Consider the following 26,434-nt stretch of genomic DNA (forward strand, 5'->3'; position numbering starts at 1 on the left):
GGCGGCTGTGACGTTGCCCAATAGGGTGGGACGCGTGTTTGTGGCGAGTCTCATGCTGCGGCTGAGAATGGTCCTCAGAGCCGGCGGCGAAGAGTGGAGCTTGGAGTTCGTATCCCGGATCACCGTTCCTCTGCGGTCCGCGCCATGACCGGCGAAACGCACCTCTCGGCGGTGACCTGCACGGCCCCGGTCAACATTGCTGTCATTAAATACTGTGAGGATCAGGGATTGGGGCTGAGGGTGCGGGGACATGTGCCAGTCTTTGGGTTTTATCACGCACTGCAAGGTTCTGGATCTCAGAACCTGCAGGGACAGTGACAGGCAGCCCATCCATGATCCGCCTCTGTATGAACCCCACCAAGAGTTCCAATGCTTTTAACTGCCTACATGAAGGTAAAGCAGGATTCAGAGTTCAGCCTGGAAATAGTTTATTTTCCAGGTAGCAATTTCTATTTAAACAATATGCTAAGCATCCTTCCCCCAAAATCAGCAAGGAGAGCATTTAAAGGAGATCTGAGGACATACGAATAAGGTTACAGAGGCTGGTGACATCTTATAGATTAATATTTATTGAGCTGTTTAGCTTTGATCAGGTGCATCTTTATAACTAGTTAACTACTTGTATTAAAAAGCTGTTACAGAAATAGCCAGTGAGCTGGTGGGATGGGATGAGGTTCTTCCCCTATTTGTCTGACTTTGCACTTTCCTGCAGGGGGGAAGAGGAATGAAAAGCTGATATTGCCCATTAACTCGTCCCTTAGTGTCACTCTGCATCAGGATCAGGTTGGTACGTTGCTTTCTGCCATTGGCATAAACAGGTCCGTCAAGAAAATGTCAAATCAGAATGTAAAGTGTCACTTTGGTAATGCCTGTGTGAGATGCCTGACTTTCAGCTCAAGTTTAATTCACTTTAGGGTTTGAATTTGTTTTCAGTGAACTCACTTACAGGCCGATACAGTACAGTGCGTTCCGGTGGCGCTCCAGTGGAGCGCACTGTGAACCGGCATTTGAACGTGCGTTTTCAATGCGCTAGCTTTACCCCTTATTCAGTAAGGGGTAATAGCGCGTCGAAAACGCGCGTCCAACCCCCCCGAGACTAATAGCGCCCGCAACATGCAAATGCATGTTGATGGCCCTATTAGTCATTCCCGCGCGATACAGTAAGTAACATGTGCAGCCAAGCCGCACATTTTACTTTAAGACATTAGCGCCTACCCAAAGGTAGGCGTTAATTTCTGCCGGGGAAGTGCACAGAAAAGTAGTAAAAACTGCTTTTCTGTGCACCCTCTGACTTAATATCATGGTGATATTAAGTCGGAGGTCCCAAAAGTTAAAAAAAAAAGTTAAAAATTTAAAAAAAAAAAATTTAAAATGGGCCCACAGCTCGCGGGTTGAAAACCGGATGCTCAATTTTGCCAGCGTCCGGTTTCCGAACCCGTGGCTGTCAGCGGGTTTGAGAACCGACGCCGGTAAAATTGAGCATCGCTGTCAAACTCGCTGACAGCTGCCGCTCCTGTCAAAAAAGAGGCGCTAGGGTCGCACTAGTGTCCCTAGTGCCTCTTTTTACCGCGGGCCCTAATTTAAATAAATTAATTTACTGAATCGCGTGCACAGGAGAGTGAGCGCTCGCCCGCTCTCCCGCAATTTTTACTGTATCAGCCCGTTACTGCATAGAGCAGGGGTTCTCAACCAGTCCTGGGAACACACCTAGCCAGTCAGGTTTTCAGGATATCCGCAATGAATATGCATGAGACAGATTTGCATACAGTGGAGGCCATGTATGCAGATCTATCTCATGCATATTCATTGTGGATATCTTGAAAACCTGAGTAGCTGTGTTTGTCCTGAGACTGCATTGAGAAGACAGAATACTAAGTTCCCTGTTCATGTATATGAGCAGGAGATACCTGGACTGCTTTCTTCAGCTTTAGCGCCTGCTATAGACAGTGCAGGGCCATGCTCTGGGCTTGCAGATGGCTCTGGGGGATCCAGGTGTCCCCTGTTTTGCCTTGGGCAGTGAATGTGTTCTCTTCCCATGCCCTGGGATTAGTATCCCTGAGGATCAGATGTGCTCAGAAGGAATTGTAAAGGGAGGTTTTACTTCTTCTTTTATTTTATTTTGCACTCTCTTCCATGGCGTAGGGGAGGTGTAAAAATTCCTCATCTTCCTTATGGCATGTAATGGTTTCTCCTGTCTGGAATCCCTGGGAAACCTCCTCATTCTGCCTGCGACTGCACATGACAGTAGCTGCTCTGCGTGCAGATGAATTGTAGGAGGCTGACTGCAGCTGTAGTTGGATGACTGTGGGGTTAGTGGGAGTTAATATCTTGAAGTGCTGGGGAACTGATTTTTGGACTTTTTCAGGGTATTTTTTCCTGGGTTTGTGCATTCATTGAGATGCCAGATAATGTTCGTGAGAGTCTGCTGTTCTGCTGGTCTCCATAACATCGTTCCATGCTGTGCATGCAAGGTTGCAAGAGAAGTCCTAGTCAGGCTGCTGGCGCTCCCTCGTGGTTAACAGATCGGTATTTTATTCCTGTCATTGAATGGACCTTGCACTCTCTTTCAGCTAAAGACCACCACCTCAGTGGCAGCGAGTCGAGATTTTAAGGAGGACCGTATCTGGCTGAATGGGAGAGAGGAGGATATCAATCACCCTCGTTTGCAGTCCTGCCTGAGAGAAAGTATGAGCTGAGGGGGGCTGACAGGACTCGATCGGCGTGCAGAGATGTGAGGCTGTGTGACATACCCTGAGGTGCGCCCTCTTGTTTTTGTCTTGTTAGTCCGCCGGCTGGCTCGTAAGAGGAGGGGTGACAAGGAAGAGGAAACTGCCCCACGTGTGCTGTCCTACAAAGTTCACATCTGCTCAGAGAACAATTTTCCCACAGCAGCTGGACTGGCATCATCAGCGGCAGGATACGCCTGCTTGGGTGAGCATTGCCCCGTGGGCTGGGCTGGCAGGAGTGGATTAGGCCTGCTCAGGTGAGTGTTGCCCCCACAGCACTAGGCTGGCTCAGTCAACCCTTGCTTCTCTCTCTCTTGCAGTGTATACCCTGGCCAAGCTGTATGGGGTGGAAAATGAGCTATCGGAGATCGCTCGCCAGGGATCAGGCAGTGCCTGCAGGAGCATGTATGGGGGATTTGTGCAGTGGCTCATGGGAGACCGGGATGATGGGAAAGACAGCCTTGCCCAGCAGATTGCACCAGAAAGTCACTGGCCAGAGCTTCGCGTTCTGATCCTTGTGGTGAGTGGGGGGGGGGGGGGGGGGGGGGGGGGAGGATGAGGGGGAGGCACTCTAGCAGTAGCAGGTTATATTTGGATAAGTGCAAGGTGATGCATATAGGGAAAAATAACCCATGCTGGAGCTACCACCCAGGAAATAGATCTAGGTGTCATAGTGAATAATACATTGAAATAATCAGCCCAGTGTGCTGTGGCGATCAAAAAAGCAAACAGAATGTTAGGAATTATTAGAAAGGGAATGGTGAATAAAATGGAAAATGTCATAATGCCTCTGTATCGCTCCATGGTGAGACCGCACCTTGAATTCTGTGTACAATTCTGGTCGCCGCATCTCAAAAAAGATATAGTTGGGGGGAGGGAGGGGAATCGGGGGTCTTATTCTTATAATGGCATTTACTGTTTCTATGGTATGTTCACAATACTTGTGTATGCTTTCTCATTGTTTTGATTCTAGAGGATTGTGTATAGGTTTTCCTATTATTGCCAATAAAAGACTTAAATATAAAAAAAAAAAAAAAATTTATAGTTGCAATGGAGAAGGTACAGAGAAGGGCGACCAAAATGATAAAGGGGAAGGAACAGCTCCCCTATGAGGAAAGACTAAAGAGGTTAGGGCTGTTCAGCTTGGAGAAGAGATGGCTGAGGGGGGATATGATAGAGGTCTTTAAGATCATGAGAGGTCTAGAATGGGTAAATGTGAATCGGTTATTTACACTTTCGGATAATAGAAGGACTAGGGGACACTCCATGAAGTTAGCATGGGGCACATTTAAAACTAATCGGAGAAAGTTCTTTTTCACTCAATGCACAATTAAACTCTGGAATTTGTTGCCAGAGGATGTGGTTAGTGCAGTTATTGTAGCTGGGTTCAAAAAAGGTTTGGATAAGTTCTTGGAGGAGAAGTCCATTAACACCTATTAATCAAGTTGACTTAGGGAATAGCCACTGCTATTACTGGCATCAGTAGCATGGGATCTACTTAATGTCAGGTTCTTGTGGCCTGGTTTGGCTGGGTTGATGGACCCTTGGTCTGACCCAGTATGGCAAGTTCTTATGTTTACGGTAGGGACTGTGCATTAGTATTAAGATCCTCATTTTGTTTTCTTTTTCTTTATTTGTGGCTAAGCAGTTTCCTTTTGGACTTCCAGCTCGCTCAGAATCGGCCTCTGTAGGGCTGCGGCACCCTGAGTCTTCATTCACAACTACCCAGGGCTTCTTTCCTCTGTTGTATGCCCCCTCCCAGTCATTGCAGCCTCTGTCCTTGGCTGCAGCTTCTCCTGGACCCTGAGCTGGGCCCTGTGTGATGATTGTGACTCCCCTCCCAAAGGGACTGTGCTCGGTGACCCCAGCCCTGGCCAGCTCAGAGAGCCGGACTGGGAGTTGAACCGCATGGCGGTGCTCAGCACTGCTGCTTGGTCGCTGCCTAGCATTTGCCATCTTCCAGTAGAGACCAGGAACAGAAATTCCTGTTCTCACACGGAGGGGGCAGAATTTACTCTTCTATTTGTTTCTATTACTGACTCTTTGTCTGGCAGGTCAGTGCAGAAAAGAAGCTCGTGGGCAGTACAGCAGGCATGCAGACCAGTGTAGAGACCAGTCCTTTGTTAAAAGTAAGGATCTGCGCTTCTTATTGTCTCTTTCCTTCTTTCTCTCTCATGGTGGAGGAGAGGATACCTGGGGTTCCATGGCCTGTCATGTCGGGGTGGAGGAGGGGACCCCTGGGCTTCCGTGGCCTGTTTCATGAGGGCGGAGGAGGGGATCCCTGGGCTTTCGTGGCCTATCTTGTAGGGGCGGAGGAGGGGACCCCTGGGCTTCCGTGGCCTGTCTCGTGGGGGCGGAGGAGGGGACCCCTGGGCTTCCGTGACCTGTTTCATGAGGGCGGAGGAGGGGATCCCTGGGCTTCCGTGGCCTGTCTCGTGGGGGCGGAGGAGGGGACCCCTGGGCTTCCGTGGCCTGTCTCGTGGGGGCGGAGGAGGGGACCCCTGGGCTTCCGTGGCCTGTCTCGTGGGGGCGGAGGAGGGGACCCCTGGGCTTCCGTGGCCTGTTTCATGAGGGCGGAGGAGGGGATCCCTGGGCTTCCGTGGCCTATCTTGTAGGGGCGGAGGAGGGGGCCCCTGGGCTTCCGTGGCCTGTCTCGTGGGGGTGGAGGAGGGGACCCCTGGGCTTCCGTGGCCTGTTTCATGAGGGCGGAGGAGGGGATCCCTGGGCTTCCGTGGCCTATCTTGTAGGGGCGGAGGAGGGGGCCTCTGGGCTTCCGTGGCCTGTCTCGTGGGGGCGGAGGAGGGGGCCCCTGGGCTTCCGTGGCCTGTCTCGTGGGGGCGGAGGAGGGGGCCCCTGGGCTTCCGTGGCCTGTCTCGTGGGGGCGGAGGAGGGGGCCCCTGGGCTTCCATGGCCTGTCTCGTCGGGGCGGAGGAGGGGACCCCTGGGCTTCCGTGGCCTGTCTCGTGGGGGTGGAGGAGGGGGCCCCTGGGCTTCCGTGGCTTGTCTCGTGGGGGCGGAGGAGGGGGCCCCTGGGCTTCCGTGGCTTGTCTCGTGGGGGTGGAGGAGGGGGGCCCCCTGGGCTTCTGTGGCCTGTCTCGTGGGGGTGGAAGAGGGGGACCCCTGGGCTTTTGTGACCTGTCTCGTGAAGGGGCTGAGGGTTTACGACCCTAGCCTAACCTGGCCTGTTTTGTGACGGGGGAGGAGGAGGCCCTTAGCTCTTTGGTGGACAGACCTCTTACCCTATAGGAATCCAGACTCCTGGGTTTTGCCTCCCTGCCAGCAGATGGAGACAGAGAAAGTTTCACTGACACTGTACATATCCACGTGTGCCACCTGCAGTCCCCCAGTATTTCTCTGTCTCCAGCAGATGGGAGATGGTGCAAACCTGCAGTTCTGCAGTCGGGAGACTGTTTTGGATTTATGAGCCTTCCTCCCAGGGGGGTTTTGGGTCCTAGTGGGTCCTTCCCTGTCTGGTCGAGGTGGACGAGCTGGGGGTTGGTGACCCTTTTGTACGCTCGCTCCTTTCTTCCGTGGGGCGTAAATCTGGTGGTCCATATCCCTCCCCTTCACGAGGCTGCTGAGGCAGCCACAGGCGCAGGTCGGCTGTTTTCTTTTTAATTTGGCTGATTTCCTTTTTTTTTTTTTTTTTTGTGCTGGCAGCTCTGTGTTGCGTTCTAGGGAGGTGGGTATTGTAAGTTTGATAAAGTTTTGAAGAAAGAAAGAAAAAAAAAAAAAGGTCTGGCTTTTTTCTGATCTGCCATGCGGCCTGGGCTCCTGGATCCTGAACTCCCACACCAAAGGAAAGTATTGGTTTCTATGTATCTTTATTTGTTCTCAGAGAGTAAAAAAAAAAAAAAAGAGAACAAGGAACTAATTGGAGGAATCTGTGCAGCTTCGGGGTTCGGGGGGGGGGGGGGAGCTACTTCAGCAGCTCGGGGAGCTGAGCGATGGGGTTTTTCAGCAGCTTCTCTGCCTGCGGAGGAGACCGGGTGTTGGCTCCGGGGCACTGAGGGACGGTTCCCCTGCTTGCCGTTGAGGTGCTGGTGGTGCCGCGGGTGCTGGGAGGAACAGCGTGTGCTTGCGGCAAAAGCATTCAGGGGTCTGCGTCAGGCATGGCCGCATTGATCTAACAAGCCTCATGGATGACGGGGTCTAGCACTGAGGCTTTCCCTGTCAGCGCGGAAATTGCGGCCATTTTCGATTCCCTAGCAGCGTCTGCGGGAGAGGCAGGGGAATCTCAGCTATCGCCGGCAGTTCCCTGTCCCACAGAGGTGTAGAAAGGCACTCGCACTGAGGAGGAGCAGGTCTTCTGTGGTTTTTATTTGCTTATGTGTTTAGCGGGATGCTGGTTCTCGGCCCCGGTCTCCATCGCTTCTCGGCCAGTCAAGAGGCCTGAGCTGTTTGTCAGTCCAATGATTTTCGGTGCCAGATGTTAAACGGTTCCAGGCCTAAACGCACTGTAGGTGCAGGCAGGCTTCGCTTAGCTGTGTGGAAGGCCACTGCAGTGGTTCTTTTCTCACGTGCGTAGGCGTGTGCTCGCATTCTCACCGTATGGCGGTTGCATGGGCTGGGATCTGTACGCATAAGGACACTGCCTAGATTTGAGCGTGTGTGTCTGCAACCTAGTCTTGAATGCATATTTGCGCAGGTACACTTGAGCACATATTTGCGTGCACGGCCGGGTAGCATTGGTATGCATGCAGGAGGCCGCCTAGAGCTGAAGTTCAGGAGAGCTAGGTGCCGGGGACAAACAGGTCCAAGCGCCTTGCTATCTGTGAGGCTTGCCATCTGACAGCAATTCAGTCCTTACTCTCTCTCTGTCTTTGTCAGCGCTGTTTAGATGCTCAAATTGATTTGACTACTACAGCTTTTGCCCATGTTGGGACATCCCCTCGGCCTATGGTGTCTCTGGAGGGGGAGTAGAGTGGGAGGCGAGGCTATGATCAGTTCTCCTCCTCCCTTGTTACTGAGGGCAGAAGCTTCCCTGGGAGAGGTTGGAGAGAGCAAGGTTGGGCCTATGGGCTCTGGTACAGATCCATCCATCCTCCTCCTGGGGGAAATGTTTCCAGGGCCTGCAGACCTTTCTGCAGGGGTGCCCAGCAATGGCGAAGCAGCCTACTGTGTAAGGATCACATGCTTGGGCCTCCCATTTGTCAGTCACGGCGGGCAAATGCTGCAGAGAGGCCATCCCTGGTAATGTTCAAAGGGGAATGGATCATGAGGAATTGGCTTTCTCACTTCTAGAAGAGGCAGAAATTGCATATAATTGAGAGCCTCTTTGGAATCTGCTTAGATTTTTCTTTTTTTTTCACAGAGTTGTCTTGCTGAGTTTGTTAGCTCAGACCCTGAACATGCTTAGTGTGGCCAGAGGTCAATTTTTAAGTTAAGCATCCTGTTTCTTCCCCCCCTCCCCATATCCAATTCAAGAGATATTGGATTTATTTATTTATTTATTTTATTTATTTAATGTCTCTTATATACCGATGTCCGTTCGCACATCGCATCGGTTCACAGTAAAACATGAACTTTATGGGCGAAACCCTTACAAAGATTTAAAGAAGATAAATGCTGCTCGCAAGGTTCCCCGTTTCCACATGGAAACTCTGAGGTCCATCATAACTGCGGTACACAAGGGAGAGTTCTTGGCATCTCTCGCCTTAATAGAGGTCTATCTGCACATAGCCGTCACCAAGGTGATGGTGGTGGGGGCAGCCGCATCGCGAAAGGAGGGTGTGTTGGAATATCCGTATCTGGATGACTGGCTTATTCAGTCAAAGTCAAATGACCTCTGTCAACAGTCAGCAGAAAAGGTACCAATGTGCTTGAAGTCTCTAGGATGGGTGGTGAACCTAGCAATGAGCCATTTAGGCCTCTTTCAAACTCTGGAGCTCCGTTCGACACACTGGCGGAGAGAGTGTTTCCCATTGAGAGAGATTGCTGAAATTGTGGAGTCAGATTAGGCTTCTGCTAGAGCTTTCGGTGCCCGGGGTCGGGGAGTATTTACAGGTCTGGGTTCTATGGTATCGACATTGGAATTAATGCATTGGGCGTTTGCACATATGCGGCTTTTGCAGGGTTTCTTCTCTCCCGCTGGAAACTATTATTTGAAGAGTTTCATCTTCCCCTTCCGCTAGAGGGGGGAAGCCAAGGATAGCAGTCTTTTGAGGCGGCTTCCTCGCACCAGACTTGAGCGTGGTGTGAATTTGGAGATTCCGAATTGGATAATAGTCACCACCAATGCAAGCTTCTCTGGATGGAGGGTGCTGTGGCAAGATCAGTCAGTGCAGGGCCAGTGGTCGAAACGGGAGGCCTCATAGCCCATCAATCGCTTAGAGACGAGAGCGGTGCATTTCGTGTTGCTTGCCTGTCTGCCAAGGATTACGCGGCCTTCCAGTGCGGATCCTATCTGACTCTGCGATGTCTGTGAACTACATCAACCATCAAGGTGGAACCAAGAATCAGGCAACGGCTTGAGAGGCCCGGGAGTTGATTCTCTGGGCAGAACAGCACTTGGAGCGGCTGGCAACTTCTCACATCGCTGGAGTGAACAACGTTCAAGCAGATTTTATCAGTTGAATCAAGTTAGACCCTGGGAAATGGGGGCTATCGGAGGCAGCGATGTGTCTCATTTATGGAAGATACACCAACCAAAGAGAACACCAAGGCATCGCAGTTTTACAGCCGCTGAACAGAACACAGTACAAAGGAATCTGAGCTCTGGTGCTGCCATGAACTCAAGGGATTCTTCTTTGTCTTCTCTCCCGTGGCCTCGGGTGGACAAGGGATTATGGCGGATAGAGAAACATCAGAGCAATGTGATCCTGGTAGCTCCAGAGTAGCCACATTGACCAGGCTTCCCAGATCCGCGCAACATGGCCATAGATGGGCCCCTGAGCTTCGGACATTGGTCAACTGTTTTCCACCAGTGCCCAATTTATTTTTGGGTCAGGCGGCTCACTTCTGCCTAATGGCTTTGCTTCTGAGAGGAGAAAATTGGGATGGAGGGGATATTCGAAAGCGTTTTTTTTTACCACTTTCTGCATCCTTGATGTATGTGCGAATTTGGAGGATCTTCAAGTCTTGGTCTGCTGTTGATAGCCTGAACAGACTGAGGCTGCACTCTATGGTTTCACATATTTTGACTTTTCTACAGAAGGGTTCTGGTCAAGGGACTGGCCTTTAACTCTCTGAGTGTCCAGGTAGCGACATTGGGTTGTCTCTGGGGTAAGGTACAAGGGTATCCTCTGTCCGCACATCCAGACGTTCTATGGTTCCTTCAGGGAACTAAAAACTTGCGTTCTCAGGTGCGGATCATTTGTCCATCTTTGAATCTGAATCTAGTCTGTAGAGGATTGTTTGAGCCACTAAAGAGAGCTACGGTTAAAGACTTGACTCTTAAAGTGATTTTCTTGGTTGCTATTTGTTCAGCCAGAAGTATTTCGGAGCTCCAGGCGCTGTCATGTTGAGATCCCTTCCCACAGATGTCTGATTTGGGGGTATCTTTATGTATGGTGCTTTCTTTTCTGCCTGAGGTAGTCTTGGCGTTCCATCTTAGTTAGACAGCTTTTATGGATTTGGATTCCTCTATGCCTCATGCAGGGGAGCTTAGGCTCTTAGATTGGAGGCGTGCATTATTGAGGTACATAAAGGTTACTTACAATTTGCATAGATCGCATTTCCTCTTTGTAGATCATATCACCTCTTTGTACTGTGGAGTGGTCCAGAGAAGGGAAATAAGTCATCTAAGGCTACAATTGTGCAGTGGCTGAAGAAAGTGATTGAGTTGACGTATTTCTAAAGGGCATCTGCTGCCAGGGAGTTTAGGGGTGCACTTGACACATTCTCAGGTGACTTCCTGGGCTGAGTCACATCAGGTGTCTCCACATGAAATTTGCTGGGCAGCTACTGGGAAGTCGTTGCCCACTTTTGCTAGGTATTATTGCATGGATGTCAGGGCTCTGGCTTCCATGTGCTTTGGGAGTTTTCTACGAGCAGAACTCTCCACGGCCCACCCGAGTTCAGGGTAGCTTAGGTACAACCCAGGAGTCTGGACTGATCTGGGTTCATACAGGGAAAGGAAAATTAGTTATTACCTGCTAATCTTCATTCCTGTCATTTACTCCAAGTCATTCCAAGTCATTTACTGGGGGGAGAGTCCGCTGCTCGTACTGTTGCTTTGTATATAGTGCGAGTTGTTGAAGGTTTTCAATGCTGATTGCTTATGTTAAATTTGGGAAACGAGTTTTCCATTGTCTTTTTGGGCAACTTCACCTTCTTCCAGCTTGTTGGAGGGTGGTGAGTTTGCTTAGAAATGTATGGTTGTTGCTGTCATCCTGGCTCGGGTTCAAGTCAATTCTGAGGGACTGCAGATGGCACACTAGGTTAAGTAGCAGTGTCAGTGAAACTCTCTGTCTCCATCTGCTGGTAGGGAGGCAAAACCCAGGAGTCTGGACTGATCTGTGGTACTATAGGAACGAAAATTAGCGGGTAAGAACCAATTTTCCTCTATCTGCTTTCTCAGCACCGTGCCGAGGCTGTGGTTCCTGACCGCCTTAAAGAAATGTGTGAGGCTGTACGACAGCGGGATTTTGAGCGCTTTGGTCAGCTGACCATGAAAGACAGTAACCAGTTCCATGCTACATGCATGGACACCTTCCCCCCAATCTTCTACCTCAATGACATTTCAAGACGCATCATCCATCTGGTTCATTGCTTCAACACCCACTATGGTCAGACGAAGGTGAGAGAGATGATGGAGGAGGGAGGTGGCCTGTCATGGAGAGAGAACCTCCAGCAAGACCCCATCTCAGGACAGGCATGAGGCTCAGGACCTTCACTCTAGGACTGTTTCATTTTTTTTTTTTTTTGCCTGTATGAGGGGGGAGTACTTTTATTTAATATAAAGACAAAAAGTTTGGGAGAGTTGTGTAAAGTGTTTTTAAGGGCTCCCGAGGTTCCTTGGAAGTGAATTACAGAGATTAGGCCCTCTACCCCACCCCTGCTGATACCTGGGCTAGAATAACTGAATTCTTTGCCCTCAGGGCATCAGCTCCTGTAGTCTGGAGAATACATTATTATTATTATTATTATTACATATGTAATCTTGGCAGTAACACTTACTTGCAGATTAATTCTAGCCAGTAACTGGGTAGAGGGTGCGTATGAGCTGCTGGGTGCAGCTGGAGTACAGTGCACCCCCAGCTGGGTGAGCGGGGCTTTGAAGTGAGAAAAAGTCGAGGCCTGTGATTTCATGTATCCCCTTTCATATAAATTGCCTCTGTACGAGCACAGGTTGTGTAACCAGGTCAAGCGCAGGTGCTGATCTTGAGACTGAATCTGTATTTTGTGTCCCATGCTGCAGGTGGCTTACACGTATGACGCAGGCCCAAACGCAGTAATCTTCTGTCTGGAGCAGACGTTGGATGATTTTGTGGGCGTGCTGAGGTGCTGCTTCCCCCCAGAGTCCAACGGAGAGCCGTAAGTCCCTTTGCCACGTGCCAGTCCTGAGCCCTGGGTAGAATCCAGCCCTATATCTGGAACCAGCCAGCTGTGCAGTGCAGGATTTGGGGGCGCATATAAGGTTAGGAGGTGGATTCCATGTATGGACTGAGCTGTGGGTGGTCTTGCAGAGAAGCTGGGGCAGAAACACAGGCATTGCACCCCATCAGTCAAATAGCACCCGTATTGATACTGTGCTCCCTACCTGTGACTGTCTTCCACTTATTCCTCACATAGTTCTGTTCTGGATCAAAGGTTTTTCTGTCTCCTACCCCCAATCAAGAAAGCAAAATATGAACAGCTGTAAGATTCAAAGTGTAAACAGAGGATCCTGGGCCTTATCCCATGGCGCATCAGAACAATGCAGCCCCTCTGTTCTAAGTTTTCTTCCTTCTCTTGGTTTATTTGTGCACACGTTTTATGTACTTCCGAAGGTAGATAAAAGTTCGCTTAGACCATCTGGACGTCCAATCATTTCATCTCAAGGTTCACTTCTAGAGCTGCTATCGGTTTTCGTTGACTTATTTCTACGGGAATTTGGGTTTCAGCTTCCCTCTTTCATCAGAGATTCGGCTCATATTATGCAATGTTGGCTCGAGCATCTTTCCCTATTCCAGATCTCAAGCTTGTCACCATGCATGTTGCCTCTCTTTGCACAAACATCCCACAAGATCGGGTGATTCAGATAGCGAAAGACTGTTTGGATCTACGTTTTGAACCAGTTCGGGTACTGACAGGGTTTTTAAGGGATCTTGTGAGTTTTGTACTGAAAGAGAATTATTTTCGGTTTGATGATCGCTTTTATAAACAAGTTAAAGGGGTGGCAATGGGAGCCTCTAAGGCCCCTGATATAGCCAACCTTTGTCAGAGTTTTTAAAAAACATATCCTGTTAGTAAGCAGATTAATTATGGAAGCATTATGGAGATGATATTCTCGTTTTGTGGTCTGGACGTTTTGAGTCTTTGCTGGGGTTTATGCTGTGGTTAAAGAGCTGTGATGAGAATTTTCTTTCTCGGAGGACAGCAGGATGGTAGTCCTCACACATGCGTGACATCATCAGATGGAGCCTCGATGTGGAAAACTTATGTCAGAGTTTCTAGAACTTTGACTTGGCACTCTGAGCATCCCCAGCATGCCCTATACCTCGCATCCACATGGGGTCCCTCTCCAGTCTCTGTTTTTCTGTGGAGCTGTAAGCCACGAGTGTGAGTGAGCTCACTTTGGCTGTTTTTTTGGCCTTATGGAAAGCCATCTTTTTTTCTTATGTTTTTCGCGGATTTTCTTTGTGGTGTTCGACGCTGGGTCCCTCTCGGTGCTTCCCCGTAGTGTTCCTAGTCAGGGTTTTCAACGCTTCTGGTAAATTTCTTTTCACGGTCGATTCCCCTGTGGTGGCAGTGCTTCGGTGCCCACTGGCCATTGACGTCAGTCTCCATTGCTTTTGATTTTGCGACCCTTTTATTTTGTCACAAGGCAACGTCCAGTTTTCGGCGATGTTTCCGGTGTCCAAGGCCCATATCCATTATGGACCCTCACGAGATATGTGTCCTCTGTCTGGGGGCATCGCATGATGTCCATGGTTACCGCTTATGCGAACAAATGACCCTGAAGGAACATCGGCTTTGGCTCGACGAGATGGAACAGCTCTTTGGGTTAAAGAAGACCAAGTCATCAGCATAGGCAGCGTGCCATCGACATCGGCAGGACCATCGGTGCCACCAGTGGATAGAAGCACCAGAGACTGACCATTGTCGATCTCCTCCAGGCTGAGGGCGTTCAGTTCCTTGTCATCAGTCTCGGCACTGGGGAAGGTGGGCTGAGCATTGAGGAAAACAGGAGGAAGCTCCACCGAGGCCAGCAGAGATGTCGAGGCCTGCCACCCATGTCCAGTTTTACCTGTGCCTGCACCTCTGGAGGAAGGCTGAGCGCCTAGGGCCCCATTCTCTTTGGCTTACAGTGAGGATGAGGTTCCCTGTGACCCCATAGGGGGATGATATCTCTGAGGGTCTCCCTTTAGAACCTTCTCCTCCAAAGGAGCAAAGGAAGTCTCCGCCTGAGCAATTAACCTTTGCAGGTTTTGTGAGAGTGATGGCAGAAGCCATCCCATTTCAATTGCTGACGGAGGAGAATTCCATGCACAAAATACTTGAGATCCTCCAGTTCATGGAGCCTCCTAAGGAGATTGTGGCGGTCCCAGTACATGAGATCCTTAAGGTGCTGCTGCTGAGGATATGGGAACATCCCCTCACAGTGTCTCCCGTTAGTAAGAAGGCAGACGGGGGTCTACCTTGTCCAGAAGGCTGCTGGATTTGATAAGTATCAGCTATCTTACCAATAGGTGGTGGTCGAATCCACTCTTAAGAGGTCCAAGCGTTCTTGGACTCATTCCTCAGGGAGCCATACTGAATGCTCGCATTTGCTTCCTATCAGCTTTACAAGAGCCAGTAATGGCAGGACATCTGGAAGCAGGTGCAGGAGGTGGCCTAGCAGCTGCCTCAATATCAGCAGAACACCCTCATGTTGCTGATGCACAAGGGCCTGGAGTGCGGGAAACACGAGGTCTGAGTGACCTACGATGTTTTTGAGACAGCATCGAGAGCCTCTACAGCGGGAATTGGCGCCCTCATAATGGCATGGCTGCGGGCCTTGGATCTCCGACTTGAGGTACAGGAACGATTCACTGACATACCATGTACTTGGGAGAATCTCTTCGGAGATAGGGTGAGGGATGCTGTGGCCCTACTTCGGGACCATCGTGAAACCCTCCAACAACTCTCCACCAGCACTCCAGACCCCTCCTCCTCATCTAGGATGTCGGCGAGATCAGGCAGGGGAAGTCTCTTTCGCTTGTCAACAGCATCAGGGCTCCCGCAGCCATCCCTGGCAGCAGAGTGCCCCCAAGCCCCAGCCTACTCCTCGGTCAACTCCAGGGATGGGGGTTTTGACTGGGTCATAGGGGAGCATAGGCCAGTCGCCTATACCTGGGATGTTGGACCCTCCGGTCAGGGGCAGGCTGCAGTTCTTTGTAAACCAGTGGCCCAGAATTACCTCAGAATAGTGAGTTCTGTCAATCGTCCATCAAGGGTACCAATTGAATCTATTGGGTGTCCTGCCAAATTCTCCTCCACACCCGTTTTGGAGGCCGGTAGCTCATCAGGAGATACTGCTAGTGGAGCTCTGCTCCGTCTTAACGGCCAGAGCAGTTGAGCCTGTACCACCAGGGCAAAGAGGGCGGGGATTCTACTCCCGGTACTTCCTGATTCCAAAGAGAACAGGGGGACTCCATCCCATCCTAGACGTCAGGGCCTTGAACAGGTTTCTAAAAAAAAGAAAAGTTCAGGATGGTTTTCCTGGGCACCCTGATTCCCCTCTTACAAAAAGGGGACTGGCTATGCTCCCTTTATTTAGAGGACACACACACTCACATTGAGATCTTCCCACGTCACAGGAAGTATCTTAGATTTTTGTTGGGAAAACAGAACTTCCAGTACTGGGTCTGCCCCTCCGGCTAGCAGCAGCCCCATGAGTCTTCACAAAATGCCTGGCTGTGGTGGTGGTGCATATTTTCCTTTACCTGGACGATTGGCTGGCAAGAGCACATCTCAGGCAGGGGTCGTCAGGTTCATGCATTTGACCATCCAGGTGTTGGAGTTGCTAGGGTTCATCATCAACTACCCGAAGTCCATCTCAGCCCGTCACCTCAACTGGACTTTATAGGAGCCCTGCTAAACACTGCTCAGGCCAAGGCCTTCCTGCCTCGTCAATGGGCTGTCACTTCGATGATCATCGTTGCACAGATTCATCAGAACCAGAAGGTGTCAGCCTGGCACATGTTGAGGCTGTTGGGCCACATGGCCGCAACCGTTCATGTCACTCCGTTGGCACAATTACACATGCAGAGAGCCCAATGGACCCTGAGGTCGCAGTGGTGCCAGGCCACGCAGAACCTCCAGGATGGCATCTGAGTCATCCTGAATCTCCGGGACTCATTGTCCTGGTGGCGGGTACTTTCAAATCTGGGACAGGGGATCTCTTTTCAAAGTGGCGCCCTGAAACACCTGGTGTCCAAGGGCATTGAGAACCCTATGCTCTCACCCTGAGGGAGCCGAGGCATGGATGCAATTCATTTTTGCCTTCTTCAGGGCTGATTCTACCACCACTGATTTGTGGAGGAGATGACAGCGGTTGGACCAGGTACACTGCGTCCATCTTCTGGTTAACAAGTGGCACCGAGATGGGGTGTTCCCAAAGGTGGGTTACCAGTTCCTTGAAGATGTCATGGACTGGTACTGCCACCACCTCTTTCGGGGCATCTATGAATTGTGGAACCTCAAGCAGTGTGTGCCTGGTGCCCTGCTCTGTTAAAAGCTGGAAAGTCACTGATTCCGCCATGGCCTTCACGAATCCTGCGAAGGAAAGATCCTCTGGGGGAGATTTTCGTTGCTCTTCTGGCGGAGAAGGCTTGAAAGGCAGATCCTCCGATTCCTCAGAGGAGGATATGGGTGCCTCCCCCTCCCAGGGGTCATAAGGGGCCTCCCCTTCACTGTGAACCTCCGGGGATGCGGGTGGGGGGGCGGGGTCGAAGACCCAACAGAAGGTGAGACGTAGGCCTCGAGGGCTCAGAGAGAGAAGCCGAAGGCATCGATGGGCCTCGAGGCAGGATCCAATGGTATTGGCGGGATTGAAGACCCCGAAGGCATCGGTGGAACTGGGAGAGCTGGGAGGTGCTGGGAGGTGACGTGGCACAGAGCGTCCCTGAGCTGCCATGGAACCAGATGGTCCTTCCTCCTCGGAGGAATCGCTCATCGGTATGGGGGCAGGTGGCAGTGGCAACGGTATTCCCTTAGGCCGCGAAGGGGCATGGGGGACCGGAGCCGGCTGCGTTGGTAGGACACCGAGCAGCATATCTAGCCATTCCAGTAATGGTGCAAGCACCAGTGGAGTAGGCTCTTGCGGTGGTGGTGGTCCCAGTGGCTCGAAGCCATGCAGGACCCGGCCAACTGCACACATCTCTCTTAACTCCTCCTCAAAGTCAGCCGAGGATAAAATGGCTTGAGGAGGAGCAGGCAGAATTGGGACTTCCCCTGGAGCACAGAGGGGCACTGAGCCCTCCACCAGTGTCTGTGGAGGCATCGGCTGGGTTGGAGGGAATTGCTTCCTCCGCCCTAGACCACTTCTTGGGAGGCCCCGGCGTTGATTTCTACCTATGGTCTGCCTTAGAAGATGATCGATGATTGTATTTCTTCAATCTTTCTTTATGATCACCGCGGTCCTTGCCCAGTACCAATGGTAACGATGAAGAACTCGACCGGGAATGGGATGACAAAGACCATAGTCAGTCCCCTCCAGCGAGATCGGGAGCGAGGAACGTAGGAGGGGGGGTAATCCCGACAGGGTCGAGACCGGGATATCCTTTCTGAGTTGGGTGGAGGTCCCCAAGGCCGAGGACGGATCTGACCGCTTGGAACCGAACAATTTTTTCATTTTATCAAGACGGGACCGACGACCCTTGGGGGGGGGGGGGTCACCTGGGCACAGAGATCACAACCGCGGACATCGTGAGATGCTCCCAGGCAAAGGACGCAGACCTCGTGGGGGTCTGCGATGGACAGAGTCCGGGGGCACCTGCGGAAGCTGATTGATTGCCGTGGGGAAAAAAGTATGCGGCGTGGGCACCGGGGAAGGAGGCGTCGGCGATCGACCACGAAAGTGCAAGGGACTTACCAGATCGCTGAAAAGGACCCGAAGAAGGAGCGAAGGACCCTACGAGACTCGTGGAAGGAAAAACACCTTCCAAAAAGCAAACAAAAGCGTGAGCTCCGCGACCTCGAGGCAACAGCTTTGCGGAAAGGAAGAGATTGAAGAGGGACCCCCCCGCGTGGCTAGCAGCAGGCTGGGCGTGCTCCATGTGTGCCTGTCAAAGGTTTCCCTGCCAGGCTCCATCTGATGATGTCATCCATGTGTGCGAGAACTTCCATCCTGCTTGTCCCTGGAGAAGAGTGGAGACTTGTTTGCATTTCATGTTAGATTTCGGGGTTTCCCAGGATGAGATCCGTACCACAGTGCGACGGTCCCTTTGGAAAGAGGCAAGGAATAAGCTCTGGGTAAGTTAGTGCTGTGCGTTTTAGGCAATAAACAGTTCTTTTGAGGAATGATTAGGGTGAGAGTTCTTGATGTATTTTCTGTTGGAGATTCACCGTTCCCCTGACGCAGGGCATTTAATGCCGAACCGCTGCAGGGTCGGGACAAGGAGAAAATTGATTAGAAAGAAGAAGGAAATTGTTCTAGAAAACTAAGAGAAGTAGGGCAGATGGATTTGTCCGAGAGGCATGGTAGCATGAGAAACAAGAACGAACATCGGGGGGTGTGTGTGGGTGTACAAATAAACCAAGAGAAGAAAGGAAACTTAGTATAGAGGGGGTGAATTGTTACAAACAGCAATGGGAGATGGATACCATTTTTGATAGGATGTGAATTTAGTAAATGTGTGCTCTTTCTATTACTTATCACTGTGAATTGTACATGTTTTTTTTTACTATGTTAAGCGTTAAATACACAAGAATGAATAGATAAGTGTAAAGGGAGAGCGTGGCATTGAACGTGGCTGTCTGATATGGGGAGCACTAGAGCGGTTTTGTGTCGTGGTGCAGTTGAGCTTATAGCACTGCATCACTCACTGGATATCCGGTGGGGCCCAGAGCTCAGAGCTCACATTCCTCTTACCTGTTCTTGTTTCTCTCTGAGGTTCCTGAAAGGCTTGCCAGCTGGTCGCGCTACACTCTCGGACGAGCTAAAAATGGCGGTGGACATAGAGCCCATGCCAGGAGGGATCCAATATATTATTATCACCAAGGTACGTATGGGGGGAGTGGGCAGAGAGCGGTCAGGAAATACCAGCACAAAGCCCTGAACTTCCAGAACTAAAGAATAAAAATGCCCTGTCATATTCTCCCTCATTGCCTTTCCTGTGACCCTACTGTTCCTTCACTGGAAATGCTTTCTTATACCAGCAACTAAGAGAACCAGGGCTAGACTAGTGAGAGTGCTGCAGGGCAGGACTGAGGTGCATTGGCAGAGTTGTGGGGGTGGATCTCAGTACTGGAATAGCAGAGGTGCTGCAGGGCAGGACTGAGGTGCATTGGCAGAGTTGTGGGGGTGGATCTCAGTACTGGAAAAGCAGAGGTGCTGCAGGGCAGGAGTGAGGTGCATTGGCAGAGTTGTGGGGGTGGATCTCAGTACTGGAATAGCAGAGGTGCTGCAGGGCAGGACTGAGTTGCATTGGCAGAGTTGTGGGGGTGGATCTCAGTCCTGGAACAGCAGGGGGTAGTGCAGGGCAGGACTGAGGTGCATTGGCAGAGCTGTGGGGGTGGATCTCAGTACTGGAAAAGCAGAGGTGCTGCAGGGCAGGAGTGAGGTGCATTGGCAGAGTTGTGGGGGTGGATCTCAGTACTGGAATAGCAGAGGTGCTGCAGGGCAGGACTGAGGTGCATTGGCAGAGCTGTGTGAATGAGGATCTCAGTCCTGGAACAGCAGGGGGTAGTGCAGGGCAGGACTGAGGTGCATTGGCAGAGTTGTGGGGGTGGATCTCAGTACTGGAAAAGCAGAGGTGCTGCAGGACAGGAGTGAGGTGCATTGGCAGAGTTGTGGGGGTGGATCTCAGTACTGGAATAGCAGAGGTGCTGCAGGGCAGGACTGAGGTGCACTGGCAGAGCTGTGTGAATGAGGATCTCAGTCCTGGAACAGCAGGGGGTAGTGCAGGGCAGTATTGAGGTGCATTGGCAGAGCTGTGTGAATGAGGATCTCAGTCCTGGAACAGCAGGGGGTAGTGCAGGGCAGTATTGAGGTGCATTGGCAGAGTTGTAGGGGTGGATCTCAGTACTGGAATAGCAGAGGTGCTGCAGGGCAGGACTGAGTTGCATTGTCAGAGCTGTGTGAATGAGGATCTCAGTCCTGGAACAGCAGGGGGTAGTGCAGGGCAGGACTGAGGTGCATTGGCAGAGCTGTGTGAATGAGGATCTCAGTCCTGGAACAGCAGGGGGTAGTGCAGGGCAGTATTGAGGTGCATTGGCAGAGTTGTAGGGGTGGATCTCAGTACTGGAATAGCAGAGGTGCTGCAGGGCAGGACTGAGGTGCACTGGCAGAGTTGTAGGGGTGGATCTCAGTACTGGAATAGCAGAGGTGCTGCAGGGCAGGACTGAGGTGCACTGGCAGAGCTGTGTGAATGAGGATCTCAGTCCTGGAACAGCAGGGGGTAGTGCAGGGCAGTATTGAGGTGCATTGGCAGAGTTGTAGGGGTGGATCTCAGTACTGGAATAGCAGAGGTGCTGCAGGGCAGGACTGAGGTGCATTGGCAGAGTTGTGGGGGTGGATCTCAGTACTGGAATAGCAGAGGTGCTGCAGGGCAGGACTGAGGTGCACTGGCAGAGCTGTGTGAATGAGGATCTCAGTACTGGAAAAGCAGAGGTGCTGCAGGGCAGGAGTGAGGTGCATTGGCAGAGTTGTGGGGGTGGATCTCAGTACTGGAATAGCAGAGGTGCTGCAGGGCAGGACTGAGGTGCATTGGCAGAGTTGTGGGGGTGGATCTCAGTCCTGGAATAGCAGAGGTGCTGCAGGGCAGGACTGAGGTGCATTGGCAGAGTTGTGGGGGTGGATCTCAGTCCTGGAATAGCAGAGGTGCTGCAGGGCAGGACTGAGGTGCATTGGCAGAGTTGTGGGGGTGGATCTCAGTACTGGAACAGCAGGGGGTGCTGCAGGGCAGGACTGAGGTGCATTGGCAGAGCTGTGGGGGTGGATCTCAGTACTGGAACAGCAGGGGGTGCTGCAGGGCAGGACTGAGGTGCACCAGCACAGCGTGTGTGGTTCTGCCATATTAATGTGAATTGTCCTGAAGATGGCCGGGGGAAGAAAAGGGTAATTGGACTCAAGACGACAATCAACGCTGGGCCCTGACTTTTGCAGTCTAGGGCGCTTGATACACAGACATTATGGGGAAAGCACAGCTTCTACGGCCAAGTCCAAAAGCAAAGAACGTTCAAGAAGCAGCATTGTATGAATTGTCAGGAAAACTGCTCACCCTATAAAAATGTTGCTAGCATTTATTTTGTTGTGGATTTGACAGTTACTTGGTTTTGATTTTTAATATTACTGCCCTTAACATAAAGCTTGAGAGTAACCAGCACGGAGCGGCAGTTACTGCCCTTAACATAAAGCTTGAGAGTAACCAGCACGGAGCGGCAGTTACTGCCCTTAACATAAAGCTTGAGAGTAACCAGCACGGAGCGGCAGTTACTGCCCTTAACATAAAGCTTGAGAGTAACCAGCACGGAGAGGCAGTTACTGCCCTTAACATAAAGCTTGAGAGTAACCAGCACGGAGAGGCAGTTACTGCCCTTAACATAAAGCTTGAGAGTAACCAGCACGGAGCGGCAGTTACTGCCCTTAACATAAAGCTTGAGAGTAACCAGCACGGAGCGGCAGTTACTGCCCTTAACATAAAGCTTGAGAGTAACCAGCACGGAGAGGCAGTTACTGCCCTTAACATAAAGCTTGAGAGTAACCAGCACGGAGAGGCAGTTACTGCCCTTAACATAAAGCTTGAGAGTAACCAGCACGGAGAGGCAGTTACTGCCCTTAACATAAAGCTTGAGAGTAACCAGCACGGAGAGGCAGTTACTGCCCTCAACATAAAGCTTGAGAGTAACCAGCACGGAGAGGCAGTTACTGCCCTTAACATAAAGCTTGGGAGTAACCAGCACGGAGCGGCAGTTACTGCCCTTAACATAAAGCTTGAGAGTAACCAGCACGGAGCGGCAGTTACTGCCCTTAACATAAAGCTTGAGAGTAACCAGCACGGAGAGGCAGTTACTGCCCTTAACATAAAGCTTGAGAGTAACCAGCACGGAGAGGCAGTTACTGCCCTTAACATAAAGCTTGAGAGTAACCAGCACGGAGAGGCAGTTACTGCCCTTAACATAAAGCTTGAGAGTAACCAGCACGGAGAGGCAGTTACTGCCCTCAACATAAAGCTTGAGAGTAACCAGCACGGAGAGGCAGTTACTGCCCTTAACATAAAGCTTGGGAGTAACCAGCACGGAGCGGCAGTTACTGCCCTTAACATAAAGCTTGGGAGTAACCAGCACGGAGCGGCAGTTACTGCCCTTAACATAAAGCTTGAGAGTAACCAGCACGGAGAGGCAGTTACTGCCCTTAACATAAAGCTTGAGAGTAACCAGCACGGAGAGGCAGTTACTGCCCTTAACATAAAGCTTGGGAGTAACCAGCACGGAGCGGCAGTTACTGCCCTTAACATAAAGCTTGAGAGTAACCAGCACGGAGAGGCAGTTACTGCCCTTAACATAAAGCTTGAGAGTAACCAGCACGGAGAGGCAGTTACTGCCCTTAACATAAAGCTTGGGAGTAACCAGCACGGAGCGGCAGTTACTGCCCTTAACATAAAGCTTGGGAGTAACCAGCACGGAGCGGCAGTTACTGCCCTTAACAGAACACATGGGGGTAACCTGAATAGAGCAGCAGATGCTACCATGAGAAGCTTGTTGGGCAGACTGGATGGATCATCTGGTCTTTTTCTGCCGTCATTACTATGCTACTATGGATAGAGTTGAAATCTGTGCTGTCGGTATAGTTGGGAGAGGGAAGGGGTGAGAGAGGACATAGCTGTGGAAGGAAGCCTGACCCACAATCTGAGACTACGTGCAGGCCGGGTCGGCGGGTGGAGCTGGTGACGCTCGCTGGGCCTGCCCGTGGGGCAGGGTCTGGAGGAAGACGCGTGCCCCCCCGAGTTCCTCTTTCCTGTTGAGTAGCGGTGTTGAAATGCTGCTGCGTATCTGCTGGATCTGACGTTTATTCTCTGGAAGTGAGCTGCCTGTGGTCAGAGCAGTGGCGGTGGGTGCATGAGGAAAACCACCTCCCTCCACGTCTTGCGCTTCTGCCCGTTAGGTGTTGAGACGCAGTTTTAGATCCCTGGGTGGTTGAATCCTGCAAGAAGTGACCAACGTGGAGAGCACCGTGAGAGGGGAGGGGGGTGCAGGGGTGCAGGAATTCCCCCGCCTACCTTTCTTGCTGTTCTGTACATGGGGGGGGGGGGGGGGGCCTCTTGATAAATCCGGGTGAGGCGAGTGCGGCAGCAGAGCTTGGCGAGGAGGATTGTTTTGCTTACAAAGATTTTACTTAAGATATTTACCTGTCCGATGCTGACTATGGACACGTTTCTCCTGGTTGCTCTCACAGCCGGGTCCTGGGCCCCAGCTGCTGCACGATTCCACCCTCCACCTCCTTGGGAAGGACGGACTGCCCAGGCAGTGGGCCTGAGACCGCTCCGCAAAGAAAAACGCATCGTCCCGCAAGGAGAAGGAACAAGGACCGGAGCCGGGGGGGGTCGCGCCGTCCGCCCCCCTCCCCTAATACCCCTGCCCCTGTTCTCATGCGTAGGAGCGGCTCCCGTTTACCAAGGCGCTAGCATCTCCCGGTGGCTTCCTGCGGCCCGTGTCCTGCGGCCGCTCGGCCGTTCCCCCCCTCCAGTGCCGGAGCCTGACGAAGGCCTCGGGGACTTCTCGTCTTGTTCTGTGCCCACGTCTCACCCGTACTAGAGTTGCCAGCCTGATCCGCTGAGCACCCTAACCCGCTGAGGAGTAAACTGAGATACGAGAGGTGGCCTAGAAAGGGAGAGAGCAGTTAAAATTCAGATCTAAACCGCCGGTGACCTTTAGCTGCTGCGGGGTTATTTTTCCAGACGCTGCTTGGGTTTAGACTGCCATAAGCGGTGAGACACGTGAAAGCAGACACAAGCGGGAGCCGAAAAACATGGTTGGTGTCCCTGAGGAGACCCAGCTCCGCTTGTCCTGCACTCGCACTCGGGCATGGCCTGCCAGCAGAGCTTGGGATTTGAGTAGCAGTGAGGGGGCGGTTCAGAGTAACCGTCTGTGTCTGGTGATGTAGAAGGCTTTAGGCTGTAACTCAGGAGCCCTCCCTGCACTTTTATGAACAGTTCCAACCCCTGAGAGGCTGGGATAAAAATGTGAGTTAACCTCCCACAGCGTCTCTCCCTTTTAGGCTGCCTCCCTCCTTTTGCTAGTAGTAGCTCTGCCACAAATCTCCAAATACCCTGCCCTTTTCTGCTCATACTGTGCCTGTCCCCTTGCACCCTTTGGATCTGGGGGAGGAATAGGGGGGACGCATAGGAGGATGCAGGGCTCCAAAAATGGCAAAAGATTTGGTCACCAGCTAAAATGGGGCATCAGGAATGTCCCATTTAAGTGGTAGAACAGGATGCCTGTCGGGGACGGATTTAGGTTTTTGCCACCCCCAACAGGAGGGGAAGCCTGAGATTAGGGAGCAGAGCAGTTCAGCCCCCTGCTTCAGCCTCACCCCCTCCCCTCCTGCATGCTACAGCGATGGGAGGGGCTGCAACAGATTCAGCCTGGCTGCGGCCCTGGGCACAGGCCTAGTATGTCAAATCCAGGCCTCACACCTGGCAGCTAATACACATTTAATTTTAATCAATTAAAAATTGTACAGAAAATGTAAAAGTTGATTACTGCAGTGTTCCTTATTCTAAGAACTAGCAAAATTAAAATTTGTTTTATACCTTTGTTGTCTGAAGTTTTTTTTCTCATTAGGGTGCAATCTTTCCTCTCGTCTGTTTTCTGAATCCTTTTCCTTCCAGTTTACCTTTCCTTACGTCTCATCCTTTCTTGCCAACGTTTCTCTCACTCCTCCCTTCTCATTTTTCTCTTCTCCACTTCTACCTTTCTGCTGTTCAACAGCATCTCGCCCGACTTTTACCTTTATGGCACATCCTCCCACCTCCCCTCTTAACCCTGAACCATCTCCCCCTCTCCTACCCCTTCCCTTCCCTGTCACTTTCAACCTATCGCTCCCCCTCTCTATCCCTCCCTGGCTCTTAACCACATCTAAGCCCTCTACCTTTGATGCTTAACCTTCCCACTCCCTCCATCAGGGCACCTCCCCCCTCCCCCCCCCCCCCCCCCCCCCCCCACCCAATACTCTCCCAAATCACTCCAGCAGCCTCCCTCACTGGCTGGGCCGCTCTGTGCCGGCGGAGGTCACCAGAGCAGAGAAAGCTCCTGAGATCATGACTGTGTATTCCATTACTTGCATTTAGTGACATCTCGCTTCCTAATTCAGAAGTGCAATTTCATTAAAACAAAACAAAACCCCAGCCCCCTCCTCCGGAAGGTCAGCCGTGTGCCAGAGCCTGACTCGTTCCGTTTTCTGAAATTATGTGGAAGAAGTTACAGTTTGGCAAATTGAACAACTTCCTTCTCTGTGACTGATGGATCCAGAGAGCTCCCAGCGCCAGCCTGGGTCCAGCTGAAGCCAGAGTTCTCTCCCCCTCCCCCAACTCATGCCCAGCTCTCGATGCCAGTGATCTCCCAGCGATGCCCTCTGTCCAACTGGTGGCCAGCGTCCTGTAAGATACCTGCCCTACCTCCAACTCATAAACCAACACACATAAGTGATTTGCAAATTCCCTTTTCACAAACCGCGTCTCCTCAATTTGCCAGTAACTTCCGTGGGATAAGGAGAATTTCTCCGGCTGGCAAAGGTACACTCTGGGCATTATTTTATGCCTGATCTCTTAGAAACGATGGCGTTCTGTGTATAAGGCCGTATCCTTCTGCTTCGAACCTGATGCATACCACACGTACAAAATTGTATTTTAGATTAAAAGAGAGGTTTTAGAATAAAAATCATTCTAAATAAAACAAACTCACGGGCCGATACAGAAAAAGTCTCAGGAGAGCGGGCAGGCGAGCGCCTGCTCTCCTGGGCGTGGGATTCAGGAGGGTGGCCTATGCAAATTAGGGCCCGTTGTAAAAAGAGGCGCTAGGGACACTAGCGTATCCCTAGCGCCTCTTTTGGACAGGAGGGGCGGCTGTCAGCGGGTTTGACAGCCGATGCTCAATTTTGCCGGCGTCTGTTCTCGAGCCCGCTGACTGCCACGGGTTCAGAAACCGGACGCCGGCAAAATTGAGCGTCCAGTTTTCAACCTGCGGGCCCATTTTAAATTTTTTCGACTATTTTTAACTTTTGGGACCTTCGACTTAATATCGCCATGCTATTAAGTCGGAGGGTGCACAGAAAAGCAGTTTTTACTGCTTTTCTGTGCACTTTCCCGGCGCCGGCAGAAATTAATGCCTACCTTTGGGTAGGTGCTAATTTCTGAAAGTAA

The 26,434-nt window shown here is 51.4% G+C and overlaps 1 protein-coding gene across 1 annotated transcript; it reads left to right on the forward strand.

The window, feature by feature from the left end:
* Positions 1 to 24,830, forward strand: MVD (mevalonate diphosphate decarboxylase). Its single transcript, XM_029608633.1, has 10 exons — positions 1 to 214; positions 713 to 783; positions 2,571 to 2,685; positions 2,785 to 2,931; positions 3,047 to 3,246; positions 4,781 to 4,855; positions 11,248 to 11,466; positions 12,088 to 12,203; positions 18,967 to 19,075; positions 23,470 to 24,830. The coding sequence occupies exons 1-10, from the start codon at positions 145 to 147 to the stop codon at positions 23,548 to 23,550; spliced, it is 1,203 nt and encodes a 400-aa protein (XP_029464493.1). The 5' UTR covers positions 1 to 144; the 3' UTR covers positions 23,551 to 24,830.
* The last annotated feature ends 1,604 nt before the right edge of the window (positions 24,831 to 26,434 follow it).

Source organism: Rhinatrema bivittatum, chromosome 7 (assembly GCF_901001135.1).
Source record: "Rhinatrema bivittatum chromosome 7, aRhiBiv1.1, whole genome shotgun sequence".
Classification (NCBI taxonomy): domain Eukaryota; kingdom Metazoa; phylum Chordata; class Amphibia; order Gymnophiona; family Rhinatrematidae; genus Rhinatrema; species Rhinatrema bivittatum.

Bases quoted from the DNA above. Each gene is read 5' to 3' on its own strand.
- MVD (XM_029608633.1), top strand. From the start codon at position 145: ATGACCGGCGAAACGCACCTCTCGGCGGTGACCTGCACGGCCCCGGTC. The intron at 215-712 runs GTGAGGATCAGG...ACTTTCCTGCAG, and splicing joins CATTGCTGTCATTAAATACT to GGGGGAAGAGGAATGAAAAG. The intron at 4,856-11,247 runs GTAAGGATCTGC...CTGCTTTCTCAG, and splicing joins AGACCAGTCCTTTGTTAAAA to CACCGTGCCGAGGCTGTGGT.